The sequence below is a fragment of the Bombyx mori genome, chromosome 17 (assembly GCF_030269925.1).
Source record: "Bombyx mori chromosome 17, ASM3026992v2".
Classification (NCBI taxonomy): domain Eukaryota; kingdom Metazoa; phylum Arthropoda; class Insecta; order Lepidoptera; family Bombycidae; genus Bombyx; species Bombyx mori.
Window position 1 is genome coordinate 6,665,854 of NC_085123.1, and position 12,140 is coordinate 6,677,993.

Sequence of the window (12,140 nt, forward strand, 5' to 3'; positions counted from 1 at the left end):
ATGCTAGTTGCATAATTTTAAATTAGACAACAAAGATGCCCCCAAGACTCAATCATTTTGATCCTTATATAGCATTTTATACATCAACAACTACCTTAAAATTGCTCATAAATTTGGAATTTGTCCCTAATCGCCCCATTTTACGGTACTTAAATGTGTGTACATACTACTACATACAAAATCCAATTTTTTGTTAAAAATTTAATCATGAATGATGATGAGAAAAATGCTATTATTCAAGAACTTAATTTTAAGATCGGAAGTGATATTAACGAATTGGGTAGTACATTTGCTCTGGAAAGTGAGTTAGCTGATAAAAGAGATAAACTTTTAAGCTGTGTAAGTTATATAATTAAACAATATTTAATTTATGAAATAAACAATATACGATGCCAAAAGTTTTTAAATAAATGCATAATATATAAACAAATCGAGCTGTTACGTTTTTTATGTTTACTCGCACTTAAAGTTCTATGTCTCGTCTTTTACACCCATATGTTTGACTTCGTTGATTTATCTGACTTAAAAGTTCAAATTAGTCTTCCTAAAAAAATATAATTTCAGCTAACGGTGGCCAACAATGAGGTGCCTACAAAATTATCAGTTGCAATTAAAAATGCTGAAGTTAATTCAATGCAAATACAAAACTTGAAAGTAATAAGTAATGAGTTGAGAAAAAGAGTTGCAGTATTCTTGGAGCAGACAGAACCATTACGAGCTGAAATGGAAAGAAAGTTTCATGCTATAAATAAGTTATATGAAATAATTGAATATTTGAGATCTTTTGAGAAAGTAGATGATTTAAGGTTTGTAACATTTTATGTATTTTTATTGTAGGCATACGGCCTAATGGTAAATAGATATCATCCCTTATAGACGTCAGTGATGTCAGGAACACAACCATGTCTGTCTGCTAATCCATAAACCTCATTCAAAGGTAGAGATGACATAGTACTCAGGAATCATTGTGGAGGGAAACTCACACCAAATCTAGATAAGTAGAAAAAGATCTCTGGAAATGTAGCATAAGTCAACTCTGCCCTGGTGGTGGATGGTGCGATGGTAAAAATGAGATGACAGGATCATCTTAAATAATTCTTTACTAAGTACTCTCTATAAAACATATAGTACAAAACATAAGAAGACTGAAGTCATCATTTAGAACGCCTTAAAGTTCTAATTTCTAAGTCTATGCCTACACTAAAATCTTAGATAACCTTTTCAGTCTTTAATGCCATCTTAAGTTCATAATACAATACAGGGTCATTATAGTACAGGAGAAAACCCTAGCTTAGGGCTGTTGAGATTAGAATTTGTATTAATTATTAGTGTTGTTTCAGTCGACAAATGAAACAGAGTAGTGATGATGAACAACTTGTGCTACTATATGGTGAACTGAAGCATATGTGCCAATTATACCAGAAGGGTCACAGAGGAAACTATGTAAAGGAATACACTCACTATTGGCATAATGTGCTAAAAGATAAACTGACACAGTAAGATACTTAATAATACTTAAAATCCAAAAAATCTATGCAGTTTAATTATTTCACTTCAATTTAGGCAATATATTTATGGAATGTATGGTTATCACATTGTCATACTAAATACTATTAAGTATTTCAATTTCCGCAGACACTTTGATGAGGTAATGAAATTACTGAAATGGCCTTTTATAAGTGGAGCTGAACATTCCCCACCTCCCAAAGAAGTTATGATTAAGTTCACAAATCTCATTAGATATTTGTTTTTGATTGAAGAACCTGAAGACTTAAACATAAATGCTGCTGTTGCCCAAGATTTTGGTCAAGGTTTGTTTTCTTATGTGAAATATCTCATAAAATTAATTAATTAAATTTTGTAGCTTTTGTGTTCATAAAAGCTTACTCTCTATATCTTTTTTTCAATAATTTCAATTCACCAAATTTGTTAAATGTCATATCCAAATGAAAGTTCTACAAGCATTAAATTTAATTTACCATTTCTTCACAGAACTAAACCCATGTTTGCCTGTTCGTGTTCTCTTAAGGCCGTTAAAGAAGAGATTTGCATTTCATTTCATGGGGTCCAGACAGACAGCTCGCATTGATCGACCAGAGTGGTTTCTCACTCAAACATTAACCTGGATAAAGGACCATCAGAACTTTGTTCAAAATAATGTACAACCAGTTGCTGATAAACTTGAACTGGACAATGTTAATGCAGTGGTGTGTTTATTTTCTATCCTACCAAGATTTATTGCTCCTTATATACATCTGTAGCCATAAACAAAGTTCGCTTGGGAATAAAAAAAATTAACATAGAAATATCAAGTACTTTGACACTTCTTAAATTTTTTATTTGCTCCTTTGGCATTATTTTGCTAAAAATAGAATACTTTTCGAAATTCTATTCAGCTTAAGTTAACCATAGAGTATTTTTATAAATTTAATTACATTGCTTTGTCTACGTTTTATTGTTTTTTCATGTCAGATTTGTCACCAAGAAAGTTATTGTTAGAAATAGCATTAAATTTAGCCTTATAAGCTGTTAAAAATATAACAAAACTGTTTAAGTGAAATTGTTGAAGTAAAAATGATTATATGAATTAAAAATTTATTTAAATTTAAAGTTATGGAATTTGCTGCTTTAATATATTATGTTCTTTGTTTGTAATCGACAATATTATTTAAGGATCAATTCAATGCTGGTCTAATATCGCTAGCTGCAGAAAGACTTCACACAATTATAGCTTTGTATCATACACAAGGCACCAAAAGGGAGGTAGTCGATGCAGATGCCGCTTTCGCACATGCTGTCGACGAAATACTAGGATTTAATAGAGAACTGAGTACACTGACCGGAAAAGAAATAAATAGTATACTCTCGGTGCTGACTAAGGCGGAGACTTTTGTAAGGTGGTTGGCTGTTGAGAAGAAATGTGAGTGATTAGGTTTTTATTGCTAAGAAAACGGACGTAATTGGTATTTTGATTGGTTTATCGTAAAAGGCAGCAGTTTTAAGCGAAGTAAGAGTAACTTTTTTGCTTAGGCTGGTGGACGAGCTCACGGCCCACATGGTGTTAAGCGGCTACCGGAGCCCATATACATATACAACGTAAATGCCGCTACCTACCTTGAGATATAAGTTCTAAGGTCTCAAGTATAGTTACAACGGCTGCCCCACCTTTTAAACCGAAACGCATTACTGCTTCACGGCAGAAATAGGCAGGGTGGTGGTACCTACCCGTGTAGACTTACAAAACGACCTACCACCAGTAATTACGCAAATTATATTTTTTCGGGTTTGATTATTACTACACGATGTTATTCCTTCACTGTGAAAGTCAATCGTGAACATTTGGTGAGTATGTATTTCATTAGAAAAATTGGTACGTGCCAGCGGGATCCGAACACCGGACGTCTTATCCTTTAGGCTACGACGACTTCATTAATTTATATTGGGATCTATTATTTGATCTAGTGATAGTTGATACATGTTAACAACGATATGATGATTACAGATGCACTAAGTAAAATGGATGAGATATTGGGCAGCGACCAGTGGACCGAGCCCGTGGTGACGGGGACGGGCGTGGCTACGGGCGCCATCTTGTGGGTGCCGCGGGCTGCCGACTGGTTCGTCACACTACTAAAGACTATCGAGGACAGATACGCTGTGTTGCCACAGCCTGGACACAGGTCAGTATTGTACAATACAGAGAAGTTTATGAAGTCGTCGTGGCCTAAAGGATAAGATGTCCAGTGCAATATTATCTAGCGTTGCAACGGTGTTCGAATCCCGCAATCGGGTACCAACTTTTCAAATGAAATACGTACTTGACAAATGTTCACAATTGACTTCCACGGTGAAGGAATAACATCGTGTAATGAAAATCAAACCCGCAAGCTTATAATTTGCGTAATTACTGGTACCTCTTGTAAATCCGCACGGGTAGGTCCCACCGCCCTGCTTATTTCTGGCGTAAAGCAGTAATGCGTTTCAGTTTGAAGGGTGGAGCAGCCGTTGCAACTATACTGAGACCTTAGAACTAATATCTGAAGGTTGTATGTCGGGGGTATGTAATGTCGGGGGAACCTTATATGAACTGGAACTTTTGATTATTTCAGATTACAGTTTCTAGAACTTCAGCTAGAACTGCTGGAGGAGTGGCGCATCCGTTTAACGCAGCTGCTCAGTGCGGCCATGGACTCGCTGGTGCCTGAAACGTTCCTGTCGCCAGGACCCACGTCGCATCCTCTCATAGCGGTCACCAATACGGCCCATCACTCGCGGATCGTGCTGCTGCAGTGGGCTAACTCATTGGTAACTTACAATTACAGTGGATTTCGTTAATAACGACCTCGATTATAACGACTTTTTGGTTATAGTGACGTCAAACTTACATCCCTTGAATTTAAAGCATAGTTTCCTAAGAAATTCATTCGGTTATAGCGACTTTGAATATAGCGTCAATTTCGGGTATAGCGAGTTGTATTTATGAATCATTTATGAAATTCGCAGAAATCCCTTACGCATATTTCTATTGAGGCAAAGGCACAAAGAGTCATTCATAAAACTATTAAGAATTATGACAATGGAATACACCTTCCAGCGTGCAGAAAAAACTAAACTTAAACAGTGCACTATAACACGTATTTTCAATAACACCCGTGTATACCATAATTAAATAAATGATAAGTAAATACTTAAGTACATGCTTTTTTATTATTTTGAATATAGCGACGACATTAAAGTGCCCCTTCCGCCGTCGTTATAACCGATATTCACTGTATACTAACAATTAACAAATTTACATTTTTACAAATACACGTGACATCTTATTTGCTTTCATTTACATATAAAGTTATATATTATATTTATATAGGTACTGTTCTACTCAAAACCTCTTTGTCATAAGTTATCTTACTTCTCATTATAATAGTTATATTCAAATATTTACAAATGCATCTTGTTAAATTTCAATGTAGTTAATAGCATCGAAATTTAATAAAAGTATATATTTGCTTTCATCAACAACAACAAAAACGCCTTACTAACTTAACGCTTACTTTTAGTTACTTAAAGTAAGCGTTAATAACTTAACGCTTACTTTAATACCTTAGGTAATTTTCTCTTGCCCTTATCCGATTAAGCAGAATCAGCACAATGTGGGTCCCATCTTTATTGTACTATACCGGTAGAATTCGTATGGTTTGGTACCAACATATTCTCTATTGCTATCAAGCGTTTCATATATCAAAATGTGTTGGCATGTCAATAACAATCAATAGATTAAAAATTCTAATCATTTGGTATTGCTTGAAGTTGCATTGAGTACGGTTCACTGAAATAATGCACACAAACTTCTCCTTAAATGTAAGTGCATCGAAACAACTTCCAGTCTAATTAATAAAATTAATTATTTAACAGCATTACCTCCAGTTGCACTACTACAGGCGGCAGTTCCAGCACTTCACACAGCAGCAGCATCATGAAGATAGCTCGATTTCGTCTTCAAGCTCTGATGATGATGATGACGATGACGACAGCAGCGAAGGACACACTAAGAAAGCTTCTAGAGCAGGTACCCCATGTATTCACCAAAGCAAAATTCATTTCAATTGACTTTTTTGCTAAAGCAATTTTTGATAAGGTCTGAAAGTTTTGTAAATTTGGAAGTAATTGATGAATTTCTTGAGAAAGGAGACCTATATCAAATTTATTTATCAAAAATTAAAAAAAAAAGGTTTATCACCCAATAAACCCGCTTTTTTTGCGGTTTTCGACAAAAAAAAACTACAAAGACGTCTTCTTTATTAAATAGTGCACTTAAATTAAACTCTTTAAATTGCACATTTAAATTGCTTTTGGTGGTATTTTCAGGAAATAATGTAAATTGGATGTGTGTGTGTGAAGTGATTTATGCTTTTAATAAGAAAAACTACCTTGTTTTTATGGGCTAAATTTTGTTTTATCGAAATTTTATAAATTGAATAATTTTATAAGTTTAATTAATACTAAAATTACATAAATATAATAAACCGCCCCCTTTCGATCGGCCCTGAATTTTAACCGACATTTCGTTTGAACTGCTAAGATTTACGAAACATATCAATTTAATTATTTTATAAAAGTTTCACTGATTACTGTTATTTGTTAATATTACTTATCCCTGGGCAGTTTTCGCTGTCTCGCTTTAGTTCGTGGTTGCACTTTGAGCTCTTTACATTGACATCCAAATTCGCAAAACCAACAAAACAAGAATTAGACAAACACGTACATGCAAGGTCCATTCTTTGCGCCCTTAAACAATTTTAATTCCTTATTACTCTTTTAGTTATTAAAGGTCCATTCTTTGCGCCCTTAAACAATTTTAATTCCTTATTACTCTTTTAGTTATTAGCAATTAAAATCTGACGTTATTTTGTCACAAGACAGTTCGACTGGTTATCATTGTAACGAACTAATAAACGTTTTTATGATTTTTATTAAACAGACGAAACGATGTCCTTAAAAGAAGTCGAACTGCGAGCGAAGAAGCTCGCGCTGAATGAAATGATCCGGAGGGATTCGATGATACACGAGCAACTGTACGACATCGTGAGTACCATGACGTTATTATCGACTTATTAGCTGGAAGACGAGGCATATTAAAGGCAATTAAATCAAAACCGAAATACCAATTTGATTCTATATTTAGCAATGATTAACATTGGAGCTAAGACTGTTTTCGTGCGTAATTTAAAATAACTAGTGGTCCCGCAGTAGTCGAAATTCGACTACAATTAATTGAAATTATAAGTTTGTACACTATTATGATCTGGTGGTAGGACCATTGTATCTATACTGAGACCTTAGAACTTATATCTCAAGGTGGGTGGCGCATTTACGTTGTAGATGTATATAAGCTCCAGTAACCACTTAACACCAGGTGAGCTCGTCCACCCAACTAAGAAAAAAAAAACTATGATACCTATTTCTATAATCACAGATTTCGCCAAGACTGAACTAGACAAATATTAATAAAGACAAACAATATTTAATCTATTCTCAATTTAACCACAGACTATGCAATAAGAAAAAATTTGACAATAAACAAAATTAAATAGTATGCATGCGTGTGTATGTCAAATACATGGTAGTGTGTGTAATGTTTTGTTTATTTTATTGATTTAATGTATTATTAATGCATAATTTAAAAAAAAATGCGTTCTGCACTCCTTCACTATAATAATATATTCGAAATGTTGGCTTCACGTATTAAAATATAGATAATAGTTAGTTATCACAACATAGGCAGCAGATTAGCTGCACCCCACGGCATTGCTGACATCCATGAACCACGGTTACAGTTCACCATCGGGCCCGCCCTATGCTCGTCTGTCTGGAAAGCAATAAACAATATCAAGGAACATCATTATAAATGTCCAATTTTTTTTACAATATACCAAACGTGTGTGTATCGTTCCATAGACTGCTCCGATAGCAAACCTCGCCGTCACCGAACCTCTGTCAGGTGACGAGGATATGGAAGAAGCAGGAGTATTCGCCGAAGCACCAGCCTTACTATCTCGATTACTTAATGCAGCCTTAGACGCGATTTCTGAACACATAACATTAGAATTCAAGGCCAGTATAAGGGACTACAAGAAACAAAAGTGAGTAACCATATGTTGAAATTTTATTTTTAGATTAAAAACAGTTGATATAATTCACGGTCGCACCATGTATGTTTGTTTCATCGGTAAGTTGATCGATATCTTAATACAATGAAACGAAATGGATTTAAGTTAAACATGTAAATGAATCCAAAAAAAAAGAAGTGCGTCTGTACAAAGTTCACATGTCAGAAGTGAAAGATTTATAAATGTAACTCAATGTTAACACACTGTATACATAGTAATGATAATGTAAATAAATAAAAAAATATCTGCGTTTACTATAGTACAAGACTTTATGCGATAGAATTGCCATCTAAAGTTCTAACTACTAAACGAATACATCAACCAATAGCGTGTATTTTTTTTTTCGATATCCCTTTCTCTCTCGCGATTTCCGCCTCCTCTCGCTCCATGGCACTGCGGGATGCGACGTTCGCTCTATCTCACTCTCTCTCAATCGGTCTCGATCGCTCTTTCCCTTTTCTTGGACAAAAACGTCCCACATTTTCGTGTCACTAATATTATTATTATTGCGTTGCATCCGTAAAAAAAATACCATCACGCGCGCAAAGAAGTTTCACTTCAAAATCGTAGGTTGTATCATCAATCAAAATAAAAAGTAAAGTTGATAAAAATAACGCGTTTCATAAATACTACAGGATGACCTAGCTTTGTTCGTTTTTTTTTTTATAAATTGTGTTATTTTAGAAATTATATTTAAATAATATTGATATTAATGTTATTTGTTATGTTCTTTCAATAAAAACGTTTATGTTTAAGTTGATTATCGATAAAGTTGATTATTTAAAACACGAATAAAACAATATTTTCTGATAATATTTTCTGAAAATAAATCGTAGCTAGATCGATTTATCGCCCCCGAAATCTCCTGTACACTAAATTTTATGAAAATCGTTGGAGCCGTTTCCGAGTTTCAAATTTTATATATATTTATATACAAGAACTAGCTGTACCCGTCTGGTTCGCTGGGCATTTAAAATTAACATTATTATTTTTCACCCCCACAAAGATCCTCTTCATTAACGCCCCCGCAACTGGTGTAAGGAGTCCAACACTCATATAAATATAAGCCTATCCATTAAGTACATGTATTTTCTACATGGATACCAAGGTTCAAGTCAATCGGATGCATGGCTCAGTAGTTATAACGGAACATCCATCCAAAAACCACTGTAGATTTATATATGACGGCGTCAGGGATGGCTGAGCGGCAGATTCCGTTATCACTCGTTTTCGGTTGAACTTAGTTTATTGCAATAAAAATCAATAAAACTTTTTGAAATATAATTATTGAAACTCTCACCAAATCATTTTCGCAATGACAGGGTAAACCGACAGTTTCGTTTCAACTGACCGACTGACAGGCTGACTGACTGCGACTGACGGACTGCCTGAGACTGACTGACTGTCCACGTACCGCCATTTTATACTCTGGCGTTACGCCGTCTACCCTACATTTTTGTGATATTTATCAAAACAACATTTTATCATTTAAAATAATACTCAAAACAATGTCTTAATATTACTAAAGTCGTTATCCACGACATATATTAGTATAGATTGCTCGTTTAAACATATAAGAATAAGAAATGTTTAATTCTGCTTTGTTTGTCGGACAGGTGGCACAATCTGCCCGTAGTCGAGGAGCTGGCGCTGACGGTGTCGCCGGCTCTGTGCGCGCCGCTGTCCGGGCTGAGCGCGCGGCTGTCGTCCGTGAGCGCGCGGCTGGCTCCCTGCCTCGCCGTGAGACTCCGAGCGCAATTAGCCACTAACGTCGACCGATGTTTGTTTGAGGTTAATATTTTTTATGTTTTTTTTATTAGTTAGATGGGTGGACGAGCTCAAAGCCCACCTGGTGTTAAGTGGTTACTGGAGCCCATAGACATCTACAACGTAAATGCGCCACCCACCTTGAGATATAAGTTCTAAGGTCACAAGTATAGTTACAACGGCTGCTCCACCCTTCAAACCGAAACGAATTACCGCTTCACGGCAGAAGTAGGCCGGGTGGTGGTACCTACCCGTGCAGAGTCACAAGAGGTCCTACCACCAGTAAAAGGTTACCAGTTATCTATCTACTATTGTTCTTAATCTTTATTTTATAAAGCGAACTAATCTATACTAATATGTATATAAATCTACAGTGGTTTTACGGTTGTTCCGTTATAACTACTGAACCATGCATCCGTTTGACTTGAAACATGGTATCCATTTAGAAAATACATATACTTAATGGATAGGCTAATATTTATATAAGTGTTGGACTCCCTACACCAGTTGGGGGGCGTTAATGATGAGAATCTTTGTGGGGATGAGAAATAATAATATTAATTTTAAATGCCCAGCGAAGCAGACGGGTACAGCTAGTTATATATAAAAAAGGGTGCGTGTACTTATGTACGCGCGTAAGCGAAGCTATACTTTATTTTTATGAAATTTATTTCTTTTTTTTAAATATTAAATAATTAATAATAAATATTTAACGTTAATAATTTAATAATATTTAGTATGAATTATATTAAATAATAATTTTGTCATTTATATTACTAAATAATGAATGCTAATAACACTTTTTTTACGAGTGTACATGCGCGAAAGTTCACCTGCGGCTACATTCAAACTCGCCAAGTTACGTCGGTCGTATTGTAATGACCGATTTAGTGGGCAACTTCATTTCTGTTAATTTTGTGTCACGGTGCGCGCGCATCGTAAAATTTCACTCTCATTAATTTTTCATAACGCGCCTAAAGAAGTATAACTTCAAAAGTGTACAGTAAAATAATAATAGAATGTGGGTACTCCGGACATAATGAACGTACACTGTGTAATATAATGTTCAAATTGTTAAACGCAAATCAATTTAGACAAGTACGAGTGAATGAATATGACCGCAATGGGTTTAATCAAACTTACCCATTTGAATCGAATTTTGAACATAATTTCTTGGGTTTTACTGATATTTCTGGGGCGGCATTCTAATGCTTTTTAAAAAAAAAGGGTGCGTGTACTTATGTACGCGCGTAAGAAGTTATACTTTATTTTTATTAAATTTATTTCTTTTTTTTATTTAAATATTATCAATTTGAAAAAAAATCGATTAAACAACATATTGAAACACGCATATTGGACATCCCTTTTCTTGACATCGTATAAATTCGGTAGTTCTCGGTACGGTTCGGAAAGTTCACCTGCGCCTATATTCAGACTCGCCAAGTTACGTTGGTCATATTGTAATGATCGATTTAGTGGGCGACTTCATTCTGTTAATTTTGTGTCACAGTGCGCGCGCATCGTAAAATTTCACTCTCATCAATTTTTCATAATGCGCCTAAAGAAGTATAACTTCAATAAAAACTTAAGATGGATGGACGAGCTCACGGCTCGGTCCGTGAATGGGTTTTACAGACATTCAGGTGCGTTAGATAAAGCGTCAAGTGTCACAGAATTAAATAAACTTTATAAGATTATTACATTAAGTAAATTAAAGAAAAAACCTCGTATCAAAAACAATAATAATATAATAATACTCTTTATAGACGGTGGTACTAGAGAATTGGTTCAACACCGGCGGCACTATGCAATTCACGTTTGACGTGAAACGAAATTTAGTCCCTACGTTCGCTCCGCCGAGCAAAGTGGCCTCGCAAATGAACCAATTGCCCAAGTAAGTTTTCATATTTTTTTTATTATTGTCAAGATGGAGAAGGATGGACGAGCTCACGGCTCACCTCGTATTAAGTGATTACAGGAGGCCCACAGACATCAACAACGTAAATGCCGTTGCCAGCCTTGAGATATCAGATCTGAGTAATTGTCATCTAATATTTTATAATTATTTTTCACATGGGTAGGCTCTTCACAAGCTGGATCGAAGAAATGTTGAAGGCTATATATATACATATATAATGCTTCTATACGTAGGTTTGTCAGCGAATTCTTCCTAAATTGCTGGAGCGATTTTAATGAAATTTTTGTCTGCATTTGTGTGGGTCGCTGTCTAGTTTTTGGTTACAATTGGACTCTGCCAGTAATGCTGCAAAATTATAATTTGCGTAATTACTGGTGGCAGGACCTCTTATGAGTCCGCACGGGTAGTTACCACCACCCTGCCTATTTCTGCCGTGAAGCAGTAATGCGTTTCGGGTTGAAGGGTGGGGCAGCCGCTGTAACTATACTGCGACCTTAGAACTTATGTCTCAAGGTGGGTGGTGCATTTATGTTGTAGATGTCTATGGGCTCCGGTAACCACTTAACACCAGATGGGCTGTGAGCTCGTCCAAACATCTAAGCAATAAAAAAAACAGGCTTTAAGTTTAGTTCTATTTTCAATGCAGAACACCGTCTGTAAGTCCACTAGTATCTACAGTATGCGCGCGAGTTCATGTCCATCGGGGCCAGAGGCGACGCGCGGGGGACAGCTCGCCCCACCTCCCCGCATTTGTCTGACGTCGAGTGTTGTCCTTGACGGTTGTGACG

General features: G+C 35.7%; 1 protein-coding gene across 1 annotated transcript in view; it reads left to right on the forward strand.

The window, feature by feature from the left end:
• Positions 1 to 12,140, forward strand: part of LOC101746141 (RAD50-interacting protein 1) — a 15,758-nt gene continuing 3,618 nt past the window's right edge. The window contains exons 1-13 of the mRNA XM_004925811.5: positions 1 to 339; positions 565 to 806; positions 1,341 to 1,496; positions 1,636 to 1,811; positions 1,993 to 2,207; positions 2,674 to 2,920; positions 3,503 to 3,680; positions 4,110 to 4,305; positions 5,413 to 5,566; positions 6,479 to 6,582; positions 7,456 to 7,640; positions 9,284 to 9,458; positions 11,201 to 11,328. Coding sequence (XP_004925868.1) covers positions 154 to 339; positions 565 to 806; positions 1,341 to 1,496; positions 1,636 to 1,811; positions 1,993 to 2,207; positions 2,674 to 2,920; positions 3,503 to 3,680; positions 4,110 to 4,305; positions 5,413 to 5,566; positions 6,479 to 6,582; positions 7,456 to 7,640; positions 9,284 to 9,458; positions 11,201 to 11,328 — 2,342 coding nt within the window. The 5' untranslated portion in view covers positions 1 to 153. The remainder of the gene's footprint in view (positions 340 to 564; positions 807 to 1,340; positions 1,497 to 1,635; positions 1,812 to 1,992; positions 2,208 to 2,673; positions 2,921 to 3,502; positions 3,681 to 4,109; positions 4,306 to 5,412; positions 5,567 to 6,478; positions 6,583 to 7,455; positions 7,641 to 9,283; positions 9,459 to 11,200; positions 11,329 to 12,140) is intronic.